This window comes from Lithobates pipiens, unplaced genomic scaffold (genome assembly GCF_037356315.1).
Source record: "Lithobates pipiens isolate NorthernLeopardFrog02 unplaced genomic scaffold, aLitPip1_a1.2 Scaffold_23, whole genome shotgun sequence".
Lineage (NCBI taxonomy): Eukaryota > Metazoa > Chordata > Amphibia > Anura > Ranidae > Lithobates > Lithobates pipiens.
The window spans coordinates 228,752,486-228,773,186 of NW_027507785.1; the positions used below are offsets into that span (position 1 = coordinate 228,752,486).

The 20,701-nt window shown below is 45.4% G+C and overlaps 1 protein-coding gene across 1 annotated transcript in view; it reads left to right on the forward strand.

The window, feature by feature from the left end:
* GCLM (glutamate-cysteine ligase modifier subunit) overlaps positions 1-20,701 on the forward strand; it is a 71,126-nt gene that overhangs the window by 40,546 nt on the left and 9,879 nt on the right. The window contains exons 4-5 of the mRNA XM_077452890.1: positions 5,548-5,604; positions 14,854-15,056. Of these exons, the coding sequence (XP_077309016.1) occupies positions 5,548-5,604; positions 14,854-15,056 (260 nt within the window). The remainder of the gene's footprint in view (positions 1-5,547; positions 5,605-14,853; positions 15,057-20,701) is intronic.

Sequence of the window (20,701 nt, forward strand, 5' to 3'; positions counted from 1 at the left end):
CATGATTCCTATCGTCTCTCCAGGGTTCACCGAGTCCATAAGCCCTCTTGCACTTTGATGCCAGTTTAATAACCTGTTCCCTAAGGACCGCTTTGTATGCCTCCCATAGGGTCACAGGGGAACAAACAGAACTGATATTTAAGACCTAAAGTAGTCAACAGATTTAATATCTGCTAGTATCTTCTTGAAAGATAGAAGGGAGTCATTCATGACCCAGAGGAAATGTTGTCGTTTGCAGAGTGGCAAACAACCAGAACAGGGTCATGGGCCAACCATGGAGCCGCTAATATATAGAGGCTGATGCAATTACAGGAAGCTGTTTCCTGGACACAAACCTATGATCAATTGCGATTAATGAGTGTAGTCCCTGCCCAGGGGATGGAGCTCTCTCCAGACGTTCACCAGGTCATGACTTTGCAGGAAGTGTGTGTAAACTTTTTAGCATCAGGACAAGAGCAGGGTTCGGAGTCACATTGGAGTCTCCTGCCAAAAAGAGTGCCCTTCTGGTGCGCTTTTAACAAGGAGCAAACGGGGGTCAGAAAGGGCCCTGGATTTATATTTGGGGCATAGTATGTCGGTATGGTAATTTCCGTGCCCTGAATAGTACCCTGTAACAGGTGGTATCTGCTGTCTTTGGGTCTGTCATCTGCCCGCTGCAACTGAAGGTAACCTATTTTGTGAAGAGCAATAAGCACGCCTCTTTGCTTAGTCAGACCGATAGACTTGCGGGTACAGAGCGTGAAAATATTTGGCACAAAAGAAGTGGGTTTGCTGCAGGCATGCAATGTCTACTTTTTGTTTTTGGAGGCATTTAAAAACCTTGATTTCGTACCCTGAACATTCAGGGACAGCTAGTTCAGAGCCATGACATCAGGGAGGTCATTGTGCTGCAGTAAATCTGCATGAGCTGGAACCAGTTAAAGAATTTGTCAACTTTCAAAAGAAATGTGGGACACGTTTAACCCCTTGCGCACAGCAATAGAAAAAACTTGCAAACCCCGACCAAAGAAGCACTTGGCAGTAACCTCCGTCCTCTGACTCCAACATAGGCTTAGGATGAAGAGGAAGACCCTCAAAGGTTACTCTTCCCAACAGAGGGGACAGAGAAACTGAGGGCAATAACGGATACACTAGAGATAAAAACGAAAGCCAGCGCCGTCACTACACAAGATGTATAAAAGCCTAGGGCATTCCCTGTACACCAAACATTAAAAAATATTAAGAAGGAATGTGAAGAACCTGAAAAAATACTTTTTTACACCTTCAACAAAAAGCAGGTACCCATTTGCTAAAGACACTTAATCCTGGGCTAAATGCCCTATGGTAGACACATAACTGTCAAGAATAGCAAACAAGTCAGACCTCTCGTTTTGAAGACTCCAGCATGCTAAAAGATCTCATGGATAAAAAAGCTGAATCGTTACTAAAAGGCATGGGAAGCAGGGGCAGTGAACCTCAATCCCACTATTGCATCCACATGCACAGGTACCCTGCTGCTTTGGCTAAACCAACTGCAAGGACTCCTAGGAGACCCCCCCCCCCAGAACAGATACTAAAAACCATGCCCACCCTGACGCAGGCAGCAGCCTTCGTAGCAGACGCATCAGCTGAGGTAATTAAAATTACAGCAAGGACAACAGCCTTTATCAATTCATCCAGGAGGGCACTATGGCTTAAAGGGGACGGCGCCTCCAAAAACAAATTGTGGTATCCCTTTCACAGGCGACCTTTTTGGAACAGGTACTAGACAGGTTAGCAGATAGAAAAAAGGAGTTCCCGCAGTAAAAGAAAAGCGAAACGCCTTTTGGTCAGCAGAAAAAAAAGGCTACAACAAAGCGAAAACCGTAAGATGGTCCTTTCAAAGGAGGAAGACTAGGGAAAACTTCAGCCTTAAGCCTCCCAGGGACAACACCAAAAACAATGATGCCCAGCAGGTGGGGGGGGAAGTCGCCTCAAATAAGTTTGTCCTCCACACGGTGGAACATTCTATGGGATACGCTTTAACACCCCAACAACCAGATACTTGACGGCACTCCCCAGAGAGAAAACAGAGGGATTCCTGTCATCCCTATAAAACCTACTAACGCAATGTCTTCATATGTTAAAAAAAGACACAGAACGTCATTAGTGATTCCACAAGACGAAATAGATGAGGGTATTTACTCACACATTTGCCAGAAAAAACCTCTCCGGGAAGTACAGGCTCATTGTCAGTAAAATTCCATTCCTCTTACTGATCAGTCAACTCCGGTCATTTTGATTAGAAGACAGATTTATTAGATGTACAGTACAAACGGATGAGGGACCCTTCCAGCAGAAGATCCACAGCAAAATCACACCAGGAAATATGTACACAGTCATTTTATAGTAGTATTTGGCAACCTGCTATTGGCTAAGGCACACTGGTGACTCATGGTGCATTGTCGGCTTCATTGCCAAAGTGCTTTCACAAGCTTTCCTAATATCTGCTAGTTTCTTAAGTATTGCCCCAGGCCTTGGTCAGGACTTAATAAAGTTGCATAAACAATAAGCCAGCACCCTTTTTAGCTACACAAAGTACATATAAGGAACAAGGCAAATATCTATCACCTATAATTCTTTGCATATTTCTTATCACTCATTTTGAACCCCACAAGAAAATGATAAAATGCCAAAAATTTCAGATGGAATCAATCTACTCAGTAAGGAACCTACTACCACCAGGGGCTTTTATGGCCACGATAGGCTTGCAGGATGGCTACCTGCACATACCGATACAGAGACCACCACAAGTTTCTAAGATTCACAATACAGGGTCCAAAGGCTACCCTGCACTTCCAGTACACCTCCTTGCCCTTTGGAGTTTCGTCAGCACCCAGAATATTCACCAAAATACTGACAGAGGCACTAAAGGGCTTAAGACTAGAAGGTATAGGAGTATAAAAATGTTTATTTAAAAAAAAAAAAAAAAAAATAGTCTTACCATATCTGGACGACCTCCTTTTTCACCAGCACAAAAGAGAACTTGGCAGCCAACCTCCAGTCAAGTCTCCAACTTTTTAAAGGAATTAGGATGGATAATATGTCAGAGTAAACTACCTAGGGCAGTGATGGTGAACCTTGGCACCCCAGGCATTTTGGAACTCTTTTCCCATGATGCTCAACTACACTGCAGGGTGCATGAGCATCATCATGGGAAATGTAGTTCCAAAACATCTGGGGTGCCAAGGTTCTCCATCACTGACCTAGGGTATGTGCTAGACTCAAGAGAAACAAAGCGCCTTCTACCACAGGACAAGGTACTGCTACAGAACTTCATTTTGGCTCAGTGGGAGTCCTGGGTCACAATCCCACAAGAGATCAAATCGTTGCTGCAATGGTGGCACACACACACACACACACACACACACACACACACACACACACACACACACACACACACACACACACACCTATATATCTATATCTGCCAGCACCACAGGCTGGGGAGCACACTTGGCAGAACACCTCGCCCAAGACTCTTGGAACCAGGACTCATTGAACATGAGAGAGGGAGGCAGTAAGTCTAGCGCTGCAATTATTCAAAACAGATCAAAGACAGACATATCTAGATACGCTACAACTGTAGCGTACATAAACGGACAAGGGGGAACCAGATCCCCCCTCAACTCATGTCTACAGCAGAGACAATCCTGAAGTAAAATTAAAGTCCATATCCGCCATACACCTGAGGGGGTCAGAACATCTTAGCGGCTTAAGCAGAAACGAGGTACAGCACATGGAATAGGCTAGAACAGATGACCTTCGATTTGGATAGCTCTGATCTGGGGACACCTTTTTGGTAGACCTATTTGTGTCAAGACACAACAAGAAGGTCCCCAAGATTCTTCTCCCTCTCCCCAGGGGACAGGTGCATGGCAGTGACTGACTGGTGATTCCCACTAGGGTATGCAAACCCCCCCCCCCCCCCCCCCCCCCCCACAACAAGCCTAATCCTCAGGGTCATCCAAAACATCAAGATCAGTTATCCTGGTGGCCCCAAAGAGCATGATTCAGCCATTTTAATATGAGCTGCCAACCGCACCTATTCCCATACAAACCAGAGCTACTAATGCATGGACCAATCCAGCACCCAAGCATCGAAATCCTAAAGCTTTGTCTGGCTCCTGAAAGGATAATGTTGCGAAACAAAAAGGCCTATCGGAAAAAGTGGTGAGTACCATCTTGGCCAGTAGAAAAAGGTCACACAGGGAAAATGACAAAATATTTGAAACATTTGTAGCTTGACGCTCAGAAAAGAGGGTGGGGGGGAAAGAATTATTCCTACCTTCTTGGACTTTCTACAAGAGGGCACAGATAGGAATATATCGCGCAACACCTTTAAAGGTACAGTTGGCAACTCTATCCTCCAAAGTCGGCAAGGGCTAATTTCCCTCATGGGACCCATCGACAGTATTGAAGGGGTTCCTCTCCACTCCTTTCAAGCCTATAGACGAACGCTCAGATAAAACATTAACACTAAAAAACGGTGGTATTGGTATCCCTGTTATCGGCAAGAGTCAGTGATGTTCAGGCACAGTCAGTCCTGGAACCGTCTTATACAATTCTGTTGGACAAGATGGTCCTCTCGCCTGATCTGGCTTTCTACCGAAAATTCCCCTCAACATTCCACAGGTCTCGGAACATTATCAGAACCCTCCCTCCCAGCTAACCTTTTATAGCAACAAAAGGGAATCGTATGACAAAAAGCTGTCCGAAGAATCCTGATAGCCTATCTAGGAAGGACCAAGGACTGGCTTAAGACCTTATCTTTGTCCTATAATCTGACCAAGATCAAACTTTCGGTAGGCAAGTGCTAGTAAGTATTCCTTGCTACCTCCCCTCAGATGCTGCCCTGAAACATGACTTGAGAAAACAGTTTGGTACCTGGTAACTCCTTTTCTAGGAAGTCTACCAGGGCAGCACTCATTCCCACCCTAAATAAAGAGAAAATTATTGAAATTCTGTGGAAAAGCATGATCGCCTGTTCCGTGGTTACTTTTCGATTACTGAGGCATGCGGGTATGTGCAATCTTTTATAATGATGGACATTTCCTATAGGAGGAGCCTATCAGATGCTGTCCTGGAAGACTTCCTAGAAAAGGAGTTGCCAGGTACCTGTTTTGTTTTTGTTAACTAAAAAAGTTTGCACGATGAGGAACTACTCTGGTTCCTGATCATCGGTGGGAACTGGGACTGTAGTGACTAGCAGAATTGAGAGCCATGCAGAGGGTCAGCTGGTGGCTCTCTCAGGGAAGATATGTTACTGTCCGTGGTGGGCCTCACGTAGTGAGAAAAAAAATTGCAAAAAGTCTGAAATTGAACAGAAGACACGTCATTGTCTGAGCTTTACCTTGTAATGTATTTTAATTTTGTTGTGCGATTGCAGCCTACTTTGCATGTGCTGAAAGTCAGATTTATAAGGACATATGAGCCTTGCGTTCTTAACGATGCAGAATACTGTAATACTCTGTATAAATCGTATGTTTGACCGTCTTTTTTTCTTTTTTTTTTCTTCTCCTTTTACAGTGAAATTGTTTGTTTTGGATTCTGGTCTCTCGTCAATCGGGCATGCTGTAGATATGGGTAAGTTGATATAAATAAAATGGGTTCATTCATTTTGGAGCAGTTATCTACTTCTGTATAAAATGTTATCTTTTTATAGTTGATCATGTATACATGATCGTATAGAAGCCAATAGGCTTGAATTAAGGTCAGCATTCTGATGGTGGTGTGCTCAGAGAGCTGTAAGCCTGACCTCGTTTGAACTTGGTCTCTTTTTACACTATAAATCCTGTGGTGGTCAAGAGGGATGGAAATGGTGATGTAAACCACATTGAAAATAAACAGCTATTTTGGCAGATCATGTGGCTGGCTCCAGCACTAAAGGCTCAGAACACCATAGCTTAGCAAACATATGTTGGTATTGTTATACACAAGTTCAGATTCCATGAGAGTCTGCCAAAAAAGGCTTGCAGGCCATTATATCCATTGTGTTTGTGATCAAATGGTGTGCTGGGGTCTGGTGTACTGGGAAGTTTAAGTTTAGAAGTTTAAATTGTTTCCCGTGAAATACAATGGCATAAGGGATCAATGTATAGCATTTTGGCTAGCCATATTATGCAATCTGTTTACTTGCCTGCATATAATAGGCTGTATTAACTGCATTTCTGTTTTACAATGGTTACCAAAGGTAGCGTGAATATGACCTTATTTTTGTAAGATTTCTGGTTGTTTCAACAGTATTTCTCTGTACAGTCACCGATACCGTCACAATACTTTAATAATTTAAAGTGATTGTAAAGGATTTTTTTTAAAATCAAAAAAGTTATATTTACCTGCTCTGAACAGCCCAGATACTCCTCTTCTGGGGTCCTCTGCCAGCCCTTTTGGCTCCTCCTCCCTTCCGAGTACCCCCATAGCAAGCCAGTTGCTATGGGGACACTCACACAGGATCGATCCTGAGCAGCTAACAGCAGCAGGCGCAAATGGCTACCACTACTGCCTCAATGTCAAGAAGAGAGCCATTGTTGTGGGGTACATTGCTAGATTAAGATTGGCCTCCAGTAAGTATTTGAGGTGTAGCTGAACAGTGGGCGGGGGGGGGGGTTGTTTGGGTTTTTTTTTTTCTTTTTTACCTTAGTGGTTGTAAACGTAAATGGATAAAAAAAATAAACATCTCCATACTTACCCGCTCTGTGCTCCTGGTCCCTCCTCTCCATCCAGTGCACTTGTGCGTGCTTGCACCCGAACCCCACTGCTGCATCCCTTGACACAGCGTGGCTCAGCCCCGCCCCTCTCCTCCCTTGTCACTGGCTTTGAATGTCAGCACTGGGAGCCCATGGCTCGAAGTTCCCTAGCAAAGTCAGTGAGACCCAGAAGTGAGGGGAGAAAAGAGCTGCAGAGGGGCACAACACTGGATCGACTGAAGGCTCTGGTAAGTAAAAGAAGGGTGAAGGGGAATGCTGACACCTAAATTCCATCATAAAGTATGAGAAAAATAACGTCTCACCCCAAAGAAGCTATAATACAGCTATATATATACAGAATATGAAGTACAATTGGGAGCTTCGTTTGGTTTATGGTGTCTTTTTGATAATTGAAGACATAAGGTGTCTTGGCATATAAAAAAGGGGAGCAGTTGTTGCAAAGAAATGCGACATCTAAAACTCTGGTACACTGAGCCGTTCTTAAACCACTCATAAGACTCCCTGCATAACGTATATAATGTAGTCCTCTCCTGTGGAGGCCTCTGCTGGACTCACCCAGACCCAGTGGATGGAAAAAGATGTGGAGTTGGTTTGCTTCTATCCCCACTGGGCACCTTTCAAGTCCTGTCGACCCCTTCTTTTCTATCCTTCTCTTTCAAGACACATTGTATTTGTGTGTTTTTTTTTTTTTCTCCCATTTCTCTGTAGATTGCAGTGATCTGTCGGCCTCCTGGATCAGTGTCGTGCTTCCTTGATGACTTCTCTGCCTTGCTACCCTACTTTCTCTCCTCCTATAGTACCCACTATTATCCTTGGTAATTTTAACAGCCCAGCTGCATCTACTTAATCTCGTCCATCCTTAAACAATGGACAGTCTACCACTCACTGTGATGGTAATAACTTTGACCTTTTCTCCCATCTTTGCACCCCCTACAACCTCAAACACCCCTTTTTTTTCTCATTGTGAATTCAATGAGGTTGTGGTCAAGCAGAAAACAATTACCTGCAGAAAACTTTTCCAATTTGCCAATTAGCAGCCTTTGATACTGTTGACCATTCTCTCCCACCCCCCCCCCCCCCCCCCTCTTGACCTTCAAGACTGTTCTCTCCTATCCTTCACAGCGCTCCTTCACATTGTTTCCACCTCACCACTTCCTCTTTTTGTAGGGGTACATCAAGGTTCTGTCCTTGGACCCCTTCTCGTCTCCATTTACACCTCCTCCCTTGGTCTGTTAATAAACTCCCATGGCCTCCAATACCACCTCTATGCTGACGACACACAAATCTCTCTACTCCTAACCTCACTCCTTCAGTTTCCTCTTGCACTACTAACTTACTGACATATCAACATGGATGTTGCACCACTTCCTCAAACTCTCAATCTTTCTAAAAAAAAAAAAAAAAAGCAAGCTCATAATTTTTCCTTAAGCCCATGCCCCTCACCTGGACTTCTCCATCAAGGTCAATAATATAACCATAAGCCCCTCCCCCCCTCATGCCAAGGTACTAGGTGTAATCGTAGACACTGACCTGTCCTTTCAGCCCCAAATTCAATCACTATCTAAGATAGGAGTATGGGAATAGAAGAGATATCAGAAAACACTTTGTGGCTAGCTAGTGGATATCTCAAATATATCATTGTAAGGGGGTGCCATCATCCTTAATGAATAGAGGAAAAAAAGGATAAATGGGGACTTTGGGATTTTAAAGGCACCAGGTAAATTCAAAAGTATAAAGAGTAGTAGTTTTTATTTTTATTTTTTGTATAAATGTATTCGAAATTTGAAAAAACATACGTAATAGGATAGTTAAAAGTTTTGACACAGAAAATGTATCCACACATAAAGATCTACCTCAGCATTCACATCACAGATCAAATGGTATAATTCAAAATATATACAGGAGATCTCATCACCTAAAAACATATAGATTAGCGTATATAACCGCTATGGTGATGAGCTGATGTAGCATCCACAAAACTTGCCTGACATGTTTCGCGTTATTGGGAAAACGTTTCTTCTGGGGCGCGAATAAAAACACTCTTAAAAATTAAAAAAGAGAGTACATAAATACATAAGTATAAATTTCAAAACTTTTAGAAGACATAAGTTTGCTGCATACATTTTAATCGGCAATATATATAACAGGACAATATGCAAGAAATAGAAAACAAAAATACTTGTCAGAAAGGGATCACGCAGGCATAGGGGCCATATGTGCCGGTCATATATGGGGCACTGTGGGAGCATGCACACTATTATGAATATTTAATGTTCGTTGGAAAAAGGATATAGACAAAAACGTTCCACAGATGTATATCAAGATTAGAGCTGTATACATGTAGTGTATAAAATATTTGTATAAGCACTCACCACGCTGGGGGAGGTACAGCCAAAACAAGCCAGAAAGATGGGGGATACACTGATGTGTTTTTTTTTTTTTTTTTTTTTTTTTTTTTGTGCAGCAGGTAGGACTGCACAGACCAGATCTCTGGGGATTCAATGTATATAACAATGTAGTTATCCCAAGAGAGGAAAAGAAGGGAAGAGTAAGGACTGAGGGTGATAAGTGTATAGTTAAGGAACATGCTTACCGTGTGTGTAGTGGCGTAGATTACCCGCCATATACAAGTGTAGTCTGAGGTATAGACATCAGAGACGCACACTGATAATTGCGTCTCTCCAAGTAGGTGCATGCCCCGCCCATTCTCCAATCACTATCTAAATCATTCAGACTTCACCTCCTGAAACCTCTCCAACATGTGCCCCTTTCTAACCATTAACACCACTAAGCAATATATTCACACCCTTGTTAACTCACCTTGATTACTGTAATGCCCTCCTCATTGGCCTACCTCTCTGCAAGCTATCCCCTCTTCAGTCCATGAATGCCGTTGCCAGACTCGTCCACCTTACCCAAGCATTCAGTGTCAGCCACTCCTCTCTGCCAATCCCTCCACTGGCTTCCCAGTGCCCTACGAAGAAAATTCAAAACACTAACCATAACATACAAAGCTATTCAAAATTCCTCCTCGTGCTACATCACCAATCTTCTCAAAATATCACTCATGCCATCCTCTCTGCTCTTCCCAAGACCTTCTGTTCTCTAGTTCCCTTCTCTCGAGGACTTCTCCAGAGCCTCTCCCATCCTCTGGAACGCACTATCCCAATCTGTCTGGCTATCTCCTACTCTGTCCACTTTTAGGCGATCCCTGGAAACTCATTTTTTCAGGGAGCCCTATTCTGCCTTCAGCTAACAACCAAATCTTCTACTCCCCTAATCAGTCCTTCTCCTCCTTCTTCTCCTTCTCCTCCTCCTCCTCCTCCTTCTCCTCCTTCTCCTTCTCCTTCTCCTTCTCCTCCTTCTCCTTCTCCTTCTCCTTCTTCTCCTCCTCCTCCTCCTCCTCCTCCTCCTCCTCCTCCTCCTCCTCCTCCTCCTCCTCCTCCTCCTCCTCCTCCTCCTCCTTCTCCTTCTCCTTCTCCTTCTCCTCCTCCTTCTCCTTTTTTTTTTTTGTTTCATCAGCCCCACCCTCTTAAATTGTACGCTTGCAGGGCTCCTCCAACCTTGTTTTGAATTGTAGGTGTAGTGTCTCCCTACATTGTAAAGTGCTGCTCAAACTGTTGGCATTATATAAATCCTGTATAATAGTCCTCAGTGCAAACTTTGAAGGTGGTGTTTGGTGTGTTTTTTTTTTTTTTTTTTTTTTTTTTTTAAGAAAAGGGGGTAAAAACAATAGGTTATGCAGTGGAATAACATCCTTTACAGCAGGGCTTGACAAAACCCGGGCGCCAGGTTGCATTTGCGACTAGAATTAGCAACCTGGGGCAGCACAGCTGGGGGTATCCTGTCTCCGTGGACCCCCCCCCCCCCCCCCCCCCCCCCCCCGACGTGACTGCGTCGGGCCGTTCCGCCGGCAGCCAGTAATTGAGGCCTTCTGCGGTCCTATGATTCCTTCTGGAATCTGGCGCCCTCATGTGGTGTCCGTTGGTATGACAACCAGCAATGCTAACGGAGCTTCCTCTGCCTGGTTTTTTTTTTGTTTTTTTTTTATTGCCTGCCTATCTCCTTCCCTTTATTTAGAACCCCTAAAATATATATATCCTAGAGAATAAAATGGTTGTTGCAATACTGTCTGTCACACCGTATTTGCGCAGCGGACTTACAAGCGCACTTTTTTGGGGGAAAAATGTATTTAATAAGACAAAGTAAAGTTAGCCCAAATTTTTTTACATTGTTAAAGCGGGAGACCGCGGTTTTTTTTTTTTTTTTTTTTTTTTTTTTTTAAAAGCCAGCAGCTACAAATACTGCAGCTGCTGACTTTTAAAATGACACCCGCCCAGCGCGCCCGCGATGTCGGCACCCGAAGCTGATCTCTCGATCATCTCTCGGGTGCTGCCGCCGCCATCTTGGGTATGGGAATCAGGATGTGGAGCCTTGCGGCTTCATTTCCCGGTTTCCTACTGCGCATGCGCGAGTCGCGCTGCGCAATAAGGATGGTCCCCGCTGTCTCTGGGATCTGTGTGTTTCCCAGCAGGCAGCGGTGGACTTTTGGAAAGGGGCGTAGATTCTGCGGAAAGGGGCGTACCTTCTGCAGAATCTAAGCCTGAAGTGTGTGCAGATACATGTACTGTACAGGTACCTGCACCCCCCTCCCCCCTGAAAGGGGCCAATTGTGGTGCCGGAGGGGGGGGGGGGAGGATTCCAATGAGCGTAAGGTCCACTTTAGGGTGTACCTCCGCTTTTAAAGATAATGTTACGCCGAGTAAATTGATACCTAACATGTCACGCTTCAAAATTCGCTCATGGAATGAAGACAAACTTTTACCCTTTAAAATCTCCATAGGCGACGTTTAAAAAAATTCTACAGGTTGCATGTTTTGAGTTAGAGGAGGTCTAGGGCTAGAATTATTGCTCTCGCTCTACCGATCACGGCGACACCACCTATGTGTGGTTTGAACACCGCTTTCATATGCGGGCGGGACAGGGCGCGTTTAAAAAAAAAATTTTTTTTCTTATTTTAACAATTTTTTTTTTTTTCACTCTTTTAAAAAAAAATTCTTATTATTACAAGGCATGTAAAAAAAAAAAAAAAAAAAAAAAAAGACAGGTCCTCTTAAATATGAGATCTGGGGTCAGAGACATATTTACACTAAAATGCAATAATAAAAAAAATTGTCATTTTTGAAAAAAAATAATAAAATGTCCCTCTAAGAGCTATGGGCAATGACTTGGAGACGGGGGGGGGGGGGTCGGCGCTATCTTCCCCTCACTCGTCTCCATGTCAGGCCAGGGACAGGTCCGGATCAGTTACCAACCTGGCTCCTAACTTTTTAAGCTGGCTCCTAGATTCCAAGCAAATTTGTCAAGCCCTGCTTTACAGGATGCCTCAAACTTACACGCTAATCACAGTGCATGGTTTAGTTGGGCAGTTATGTGAAAGATTGGGTTTAATGTTGATGGATGTAAAGTTGTGCACTTGCGGATTAAAAAATTCCACATAGCATACATTCAAGGAAGTGAACAGTTGGAGGAATCTATGTTTTGAGAAGGATCTGGGTGTTCTGGTAGATCATAAACTGAATAATAGCATGCAGTGCCAAGCTGCAGTTTCTAAAGCTAGAAAAATTGTTTATAAAAGGGTTTAGACTTCAGACCGTGAGATTAATTTTGTCCCTGTACTGGAACATGCAGTTACATTTTGGGCAGCAGTTCACAAAAAGGATATTTGAGAACTTGAGAGTGCAGAGGGCAACAGCCATATTGATGAAAGGCATGGAGGAGATCAGCTATGAGGAAAGGGGGGTTTTATGACAAAAAGTATGTTAACCCCTTGTCATTAAGGGATGAGGAAAGGTATGGGATGGGTCAAGCTTCAGCATTTTGAGGAGGATACATCATTTCCTTAAGAGGGTAGCGCTAATTCCGGGCGTTATTGGTGCTGCTTGTACAGAGATTCAAGTCTTTGAAAGAGCGATCTAGTCTTTTTACGAAGGACATGGTTTCTCTGCTGATGTGCACCAGTTCCTCCATCTGCTCGATTCTGTGGAACCATTCCGAGATCTCGGTTATCTTTTTGGTAGAGTTCTAAAACCTTGTTGTTTAGTTGTTCTAGTCTAAACAAATGTGCAGTATGAGCGCTTGATTGAGATGGGAGACATTTTGTTATGGTGAAGTAGGAAGGAGATAGGAAACCTCTCTGGCTACGAGATTCCCTGCTGTTCCATCAGGCGGAGGACATGTGTCCAGAAAGGGTGTATTTTAGGGCAAGACCACCATATGTGTAAAAGTGTACCTCTAGCATCTGAGAGAATGGGTGACATAGCGTGAAGACATGGAAGCTTGTGGTACCATGGGCATCAGCGTTTTGTAGTTTGTCTTTTGTATATTTACATTCATCCTCCTGAGGTGGTTCATATGCGATCAGTCTTCCTCTGCAAGTCAAGGTCTCTTGCCCATGCTACAGCAGCTCTATCTCTATTGGATTTGTGGGTTTGATATACTGTAAGGTGGTATTGTCTAAGCTGCAGCATTTTTTTAAATTTCTGTGAGGCGCCAGCTATGATGTGGGTGTTGAGGAGGTAGGCCTAGAATGGAAGGTGTACAGTCAGGTTGTGTTCCTGTAGGGATTGGCAAGTATGAAAGTGTTCTGTTCAAAAACTATATATGCCGGAAATAAATGCTCATCAAGTATGTATGAAGGATGAAAAGTCTGCTAGATAGAATTGTGGACCTTCAAAGATGAGTGGGCAGATCAGTCTACTATTTGGGAGAGATGGCTGTCCCAATATTTCTGAATGTCTGGGAGGCTTGATGCCCCTGAATTATTTTGGAAGTGGGGGTTTCATGCCTCACCTGTGGGCATTTATTGCACCATAGAAAGGAGCAGGGTTTTTGCTGGAGGGCAGTGAAAAAATGGGAAGGTAGTGTGATGGGGATGGTTTGGAAGGGGTAAAGCAACCTGAGATTTTTTTTTTTTTTTTTTTTTTTTTTTTATATGGCTGCCTGCCTTATTTGGGAGAATTGCTAAGTGGGAGCAGAGATGTGAAAAACTGAGCGGAAACAATATTAATAGCTCAAGGCTGAGGTAATCAGTAAATTGTCTTTACATTGTGTCGCAGAATTCAATTATTTTTATAGTACAGTATATCAGGAACTCTATCCCATCACTTGAGCACATGTGGAATAAATAGAAAAACACTTGAGTTATTGTGATCGAAGGGTATATTCTCAATGGCAGTTAACAGTAGCCGAGCACGGTACACCCACTTGGTCTGGTTTGTGTACCAATGTAAGCACACCAAAAAGTGCTGAGGTTCAGTTGAGTGGAATCTGTCCAGGACTGCTTAGAAGTGGTCTGGAGCTTAGTTTACTTGGGAGTCCAGTACAGTTTGCTTCAGTGTTAGTACCAGGGCCATCTTTAATATTGCTTGGACCCTGGGCAAACTTTTTTATATGAAGGAAAAAAAAAGCAAGAGTAATTATCTGCACCAGGAAGGAAATAGAGCTTTAATTCGCATTTTGCTCAAACATGGTAACCAACAGATATCTATAAACTAACTTTATTAACCACTTCAAGTCTGGACACTTTCTCCCCTTTTCAGTTAAGGCCATGGCTGAGCGCTGTGTCCCTTTTTTTTTTTTATTTTTTTTTTTTTTTTTTTTTTGGCTACAGAGCTTTTTGGTGGGCTGTTGTGCCTGAGCAAACACGGGCCACATGGCCCACACAAGTGTGAACCTAGCTCAAGAGATTCCAGATTCTAAAACTTTGATGTGGTATATAATCTGTACTAGAATAGCTAAGCTACACCCCAAGCTAAAAGTGTTACAAAGGCGGTTACAAAAGCTGAGCACCAAATTTCATATATGATGATACTCAAAATGCACACATTCTGGATTAGTTTTCAACTGGTTATATTCCATAAACCATGTCACCTGAAAAAGCCTTGTTTGTGGAAAGACTTACTCCTGGTTGTAAATGATCAGATTTCAAAAGCTTATCTCCAGATAACTCGACTGCTTGAAAAAGCCCCTTTGAGAAGGTTTTCCTGTTCACAGTAGTGAATGTGTAAAGGTTCCGTGTAATTTTGCTGCCTGATCATCTTCTTTCATATCTCTGTTCTTCTAGCATGTTCCACCTTGGCTGTTGGCCAGTTGGATTCAGTAATCATTGCACCACCCCCTCTGGAAGATGGAGTCGTTCTTACCTTGGAGCATTTACAGCCCTACTGGAGAGAGCTGGAAAGTCTTGTCCAAGACAATAAAGTTGTTGCTATAGGAACCTCAGATCTGGATAAACCACTCTTGGAGCAGCTTTACCTCTGGGCACAGGTGAGGCTCAGCACCCACTATCTTAAGAGTGCAAAAAAAGTCCCATTAATTATATTTCATGAAGATTGTAATAGAATTAAAGCAGCAGCAACCTATTAAAAGGCCTTTCACACCTGTAGTAATGTATTTTCCAGGACCCCCACCCCTTTCCAGGTTTCATACCCAGTTCAATTTTTTCATGTAGTTCTCAGTCTCACTATGGGACCAGAATATTTATCTGGCATTTCCAGTGGGGAGTGCTTCATTATACAGTGCATTTCCAAATAATTTTATGTGAAAATGTTTACTTAGTCTTATACCCAGTAACTGACCTTGAATATGTTCATAAAAGCATATATGTAATGGTTGTGCACATTGAGCTAATGAAAAGCTGTATGCAACATCCCATTTCGTTCATGTCCCCAGCTCAGACATGTCATGTGAAGGGCACACCACAGTGACCCTGCACCTCTCCCCTTCTGTCGGTTATACAATAAACACACTTTGCTAGCTCATGCCAGGACCTTTTTTCATCCATTTATCGTACACACAGAGACCCTTCTCATTAACCAATCAACACTCCTGTCTGGAAACGCTAATAAACCGTCACCCTTGCAAGCTTGCACGACCTGAGTTTTCCAAACACTTGCAGCTCTTCCCCCCATTGTAAATTCTGTAGCAATACACATACCTGAAAGACCAGTTAGCAGCCATAACACTTCTGCATATTTCATAACGTATGAAATCGCACAGCTAGAATGTGGACATATTTACCTCCTTCAGTTAATTTATAGCATTTTGAGCCCAAACACCACTACCCTAGGAGTAATGGCAGCAGAGTCATCCCCCAATTCCTCTCCTAGGCGAACTGGGTATCCGATACCTGTCAAGGTTATATTCATTTCAAAGCTAAATTCAGGCTGGACAATCTGCATGTTAGGCTGTACCTGGTAGGTACTCAGTGATATGACTACCTAATGAAAAGCTATTTGGGACATGGTCCTAAACATGATATCCCAGGAACCACTCCTCAGACCGTTGGTCAGTTGTTCTGTCAACAGCCCTTTGATACCAGAGAAAAGGGGAATGCCAGGATGGTTTGACAGCTCTCTGCATCAAACCAAGGAACACTTAATGGGACTTGAGAGCCACTGCTCAGTTTTTGCTTATTCGCTGGACTCTGCTGAGACCAGATTTTGCAAGTATTCTTCCTTTTCAACTCTACTTCTCTGTTGCATTATTGTCTCTTTATAACACCCTTTCTCATATTCACTGACCGACACAGCTCTTCTCTTAGCCATTGGGTTGTTACGCCCACCTTTGGGAGAATACTAGGCATTAATTGTTATGTAACACACAGAACTTTCCAGTTCCGTCCAGCGGGCGGTCCCTTATGTAACAACCCTCCTGCCTGCCATGCAGTCATCCATTTTATTTTTCCTAGTGAAGGAGGACCTAGGAACCCTGATGGGCCCATCGGCCCATGTGTGGGGTTTTTTTTTTTTTTTTTTTGCGCAAGATAGATCCTATGATCTATCAACCGGCTGGGTGACAGGCTGGATACCCTTATCCTTGTAGTCTCCCCAGTCCGGCAATCAAGCGTGTGCAGGTCGCAGCTCCTCGCTAGGCTGGCCATGACGTAACCTCAGCTCCAGAGGTGGTCGGTGAGCGTTTGCTCCAGGGCACACATATGACCGGGCTACTCATGTCTGCATCAGTGTGCCAGGCCAACAGCCACCCTGTACTGATCAGAGAGTGGGTCTGTAATGGAATGTCTCCCAGCTCTTCAGGACTGGAAAGTACAGCTCTCCCTGCATCGGTGGGGCTGAGCAGCTGGGAGGTCGATTCGGGGGTTTCTCATCTCCCTCTCTTCTCTCCCTGGCCCTTTCTCCCTCCTCTTCTCCCCCCCCCCCCCCCCCCGGGGGGGATTCTGCAGAGCAGTGTCTGTACAGGGGCTCGCTGGGGGTGGCGCAGGCTGGCTGTGTCCTGGGTCCTGTTTTTTCATGTCCCTGGAGGTGCCTGTGAGGCTGTGGCTGTGTTCACCGCCATTGTTTTTCCTCCCTGTCCCTCATGGTTTTGCATTCGGCAGCCATCTTGGGTGTGGGTATGGGAAAGCATGCTCTCCTGGGCTTCAGTAGCCATTTTCCCTGTAATTGTCCCTATACTGGATGTCGGTGGCCATTTTCTAGAAGCCTGAACATGTTTTTCAGTGTTCTCTAGCGGCAGCATGTGCTCTGGTGGCCATTTTCAGTGTGTTATGTCATTATGCTGGACGGCCGTTTTCTTTGAGCCTGAGCACACTTCAGAGCTGTTTCCTCTGCACCTGGGAGTCAACAGTCTACAGGCACTACCTGCTGGATAGCGCAGAACCCCTCAGGGTGGTGAGTCCTGTGAGAATGAGCCCCTCAGCCAGCAGCAGTAAAGAGGGTGGGACTGTCGCTGTCTTAAGTCCCCTTCGGGTGGCTGACAGGGTAGGGTCAGCATGGCTTCAGAAATCCAGGCAATTGCAACCGGGTCGCCTGCGCGGTGCCCTTGGACACCTTGTCGGCGGTCCTCAGTTTGTTGCCAAGATGGAGGTGGTGCGTGGGCGCAAGGGTGCTAAAAAGTGGCCCATGCACCCCCCCCCCCCCCTCCTCCTCTGGGGAGAGCTCTGACGCAGACTCGGGTCCTGCTGAGTCTGGTGACTCCTATCACGTCAGATGACGCTGAACAGGACCATTCAGACAGTGAGGATGATTTCCCGTCCGGGTCCGTGCGTGACAAAGTGCTTGTTGGAGCACTTATCACAGCTGTGCGTGATAGCCTGAAGATTCAGGAGCCAGCAGGTCCCTTTTGGGTCCCATAAGCTAGCACATTCACCTAAGGTGTTCCCATATCTGACTTATTTTGACAAGTTCATTTACAAGGAATGGGGTCGACCGCAACAGATTTTTTTTTTTTTTTTTTTCGATCCCCCAAATACATGGCAGTGCATTACCCCTTCGAGGAGAGCCTTCTCAAAAAGTGGTCAGCTCCTCTGGTCGTGGACCCCCCCCTCCCAGTATCCAGGTTAAACAAAGTAACCACGATCCCGATAGAGGAGACTCCTGCATTTAGGGGTTCCACGGATGGGAAGGCCGAGGCAGTGGCTCATTCCTTGTTTACGGTTGTGGGGTCAGCCGTGTGACCAATACTGGCACCTGCATGTGTGCCGCAGACACAAACTGAGTGGGCAAAACTGTTGCACTGCGAATTGGGAGAACAGGCTTCTCTTGTCTACGTGCAACTATCGGACCAACTAGTGCAAGGCCTTAAGTACGTTTGTGACGCGGCCCTGGATACTCTCCCCCTGTTATCCAGGGCTTCAGTGTCAGCAGTGGTGCTGAGGCGCCTGATTTGGTTGAAATGCTGGTCTGCTGACCAGGCATCCAAAAATCCCTGACTGATCTTCCCTCCTGTGGCGACCGGCTCTTAGGATGACATTATTAACGCCACAGGTGGTAAGATTACACTACTCCCACAGGCCAGGAAGGCTAAAAAGCCACGCCGTAAGCAAGGGCCCTCTTTCACCTCACAAACTGCTTTTTCATCCACCCGGAGCTTCAATCAAACGCCCCCAGCCCGACAGGACGACCACATCCCTGGAACTGCAAGCCTGCGAACAAAAGTGCTACCGCATGAAGGCGGATCACCTTCCGGAGTTTGCAATCTGGTGGTCCTCTCAACTATCCGACCAATGGGTCTGCGATCTGATTTCCTCAGGCTACAAGATCGAGTTTCTCTTGGCCGCCAAACAGATTCTTCCCCCTCCAGCATACCCGTATCCCTGGCTCGCCGGGAGGCCCTCTTGGGGGCAGTAAGGGACCTGCTGAATCGCAGGGTGGTTGTACTGGTTCTAGAATCTATCGTTTCCAGGGATTCTACTCAAATCTGTTTGGACGTACCCCTTCCTTCTTGGGAACTACATTCTTGGGCCTAAAAGCCCTCAACCCCTTTGTGAAAGTGCAGAGGTTCAAAATGGAATCGGTTCGCTTAGTAGTCGCTGCACTCCATCACGGGGACTCCCTGGCATCCTTGGACATCCAGGATGTGTACCTGCACATACCCATATGCTGCCTCCGGCATCAAACGTTTCTGGGGTTTGCAGTCGGAAGCCCCCTACCAATTTGTGGCTCTCCCTTTTTGGTCTGGCATCAGCCCCCAAGTCTTTACCAAGGTATTGGCTCCAGTTTTGGCGTTGCTGCGGCAACATGGGATCGCGATCATGGGATACCTAGACTATCTCCTCCTGAGAGCATCTTCCGCCTCAGAATTAGAGGAGGATGTGGCGATCGCCATGCAGACCCTGCAAGAATTTGGCTGTTCAAACGCTGAGTCGGTACCACCGCCGACTTTTAGTTTCGAGTACCTAGGCTTACTGCTGGACTCCAGGGAAGTGAGTTTCTCCCTTCAGACAAGCTGCAGACTCTCAGATCCGCGGTAAAACTGCTAAACTGCAAGTGGTCGTCGCTTCGCTTTCGCATGCGAATCCTGGGACTCATGGTGGCCTCCTTCGAGGCAGTACTGTATGCCCAGTTCCACACCAGAGTTCTGCAGAAGGAGATTTTTAACAAAGTGGGACTAATCTCAGTTGTCCCTGGATCGGGAGATCCAGGTGAGCCAGTTAGTCAGATTCCCTGATCCTGGTGGCTGAGGTCCTCGTTGCTTCAGTCCGGGAAGTCGTTCCTACCTCCTGAAATGGACAGTGATCACAATGAATGCCAGCCTATCTGGCTGGGGTGGAGTGATGGGGGTTCAGTCGGCTTAGGGGAATCCAAGTTGCTGCTCGAGCTAAGAGCGATCAGGCTATGCCTCTCAACATGGTCGATGAGACTACAAAGACATCCAATCAGGATCCACTCAGACAATACCACTGCAGTGGCATACATAAATCGCCAAGGAGGAACAAGTTCAGCCACCGCATGGGAGGTCGCTCACATACTTCAGTGAGCAGAACGACATGTACTGGCCCTGTCGGCCATTTACATCCCGGGGAGGAGAAATGGCAGGGGGGGGGGGGGGTTGGGGGAACAGGTACCTGGTTTTGATAGGTTCCCACTTCTGGGTAAGATCGCCACGGAAATCTACAAAGCTGTTTTGCCATCCCTCCTTCCCCCTGCAGCCTTCTGAGACGCACAGATGAATGCGGGACTGTTCACAAAGCACAGCGCGACTCACTCATGCGCAGAAGAAAACCGGCTGTGAAGCCGAAAAGGCTTCCCTGCTCCGTTTCCCTTAGTGAAGATGCTGGCACCTGCATTCGAAGCCGTTTGAAGAATCTGCTCGGGTGCTGACATCACTAGATCCCTGGGCAGGTAAGTGTCCTTAAACATCAGCAGCTACAGTAATTGTATAGTTGCTAAATTTAATTTTTTGGGGGGGGGAGAATGGAGCCTCTCTTTAGGGGCGGAGGGAGTTTAGCAGGCAGCAAAAATGCAGCTTAACCATGCATTTTTGCCTCCCCCGATTGCAGATTGCAAGTCTAAACAAGACCAAAGGCTTTGTTCACGTGGCGTATACTACAGCACGGCCATGTTTAGCTGCACAGGGATGCAAGGGTGTGTCCCATGCAGACTATCTCATTGATGTCAATTTGGACACAGCAGCTGAACAGGAATGCACAGATTCTGTGCACGTGCGGGTAAACA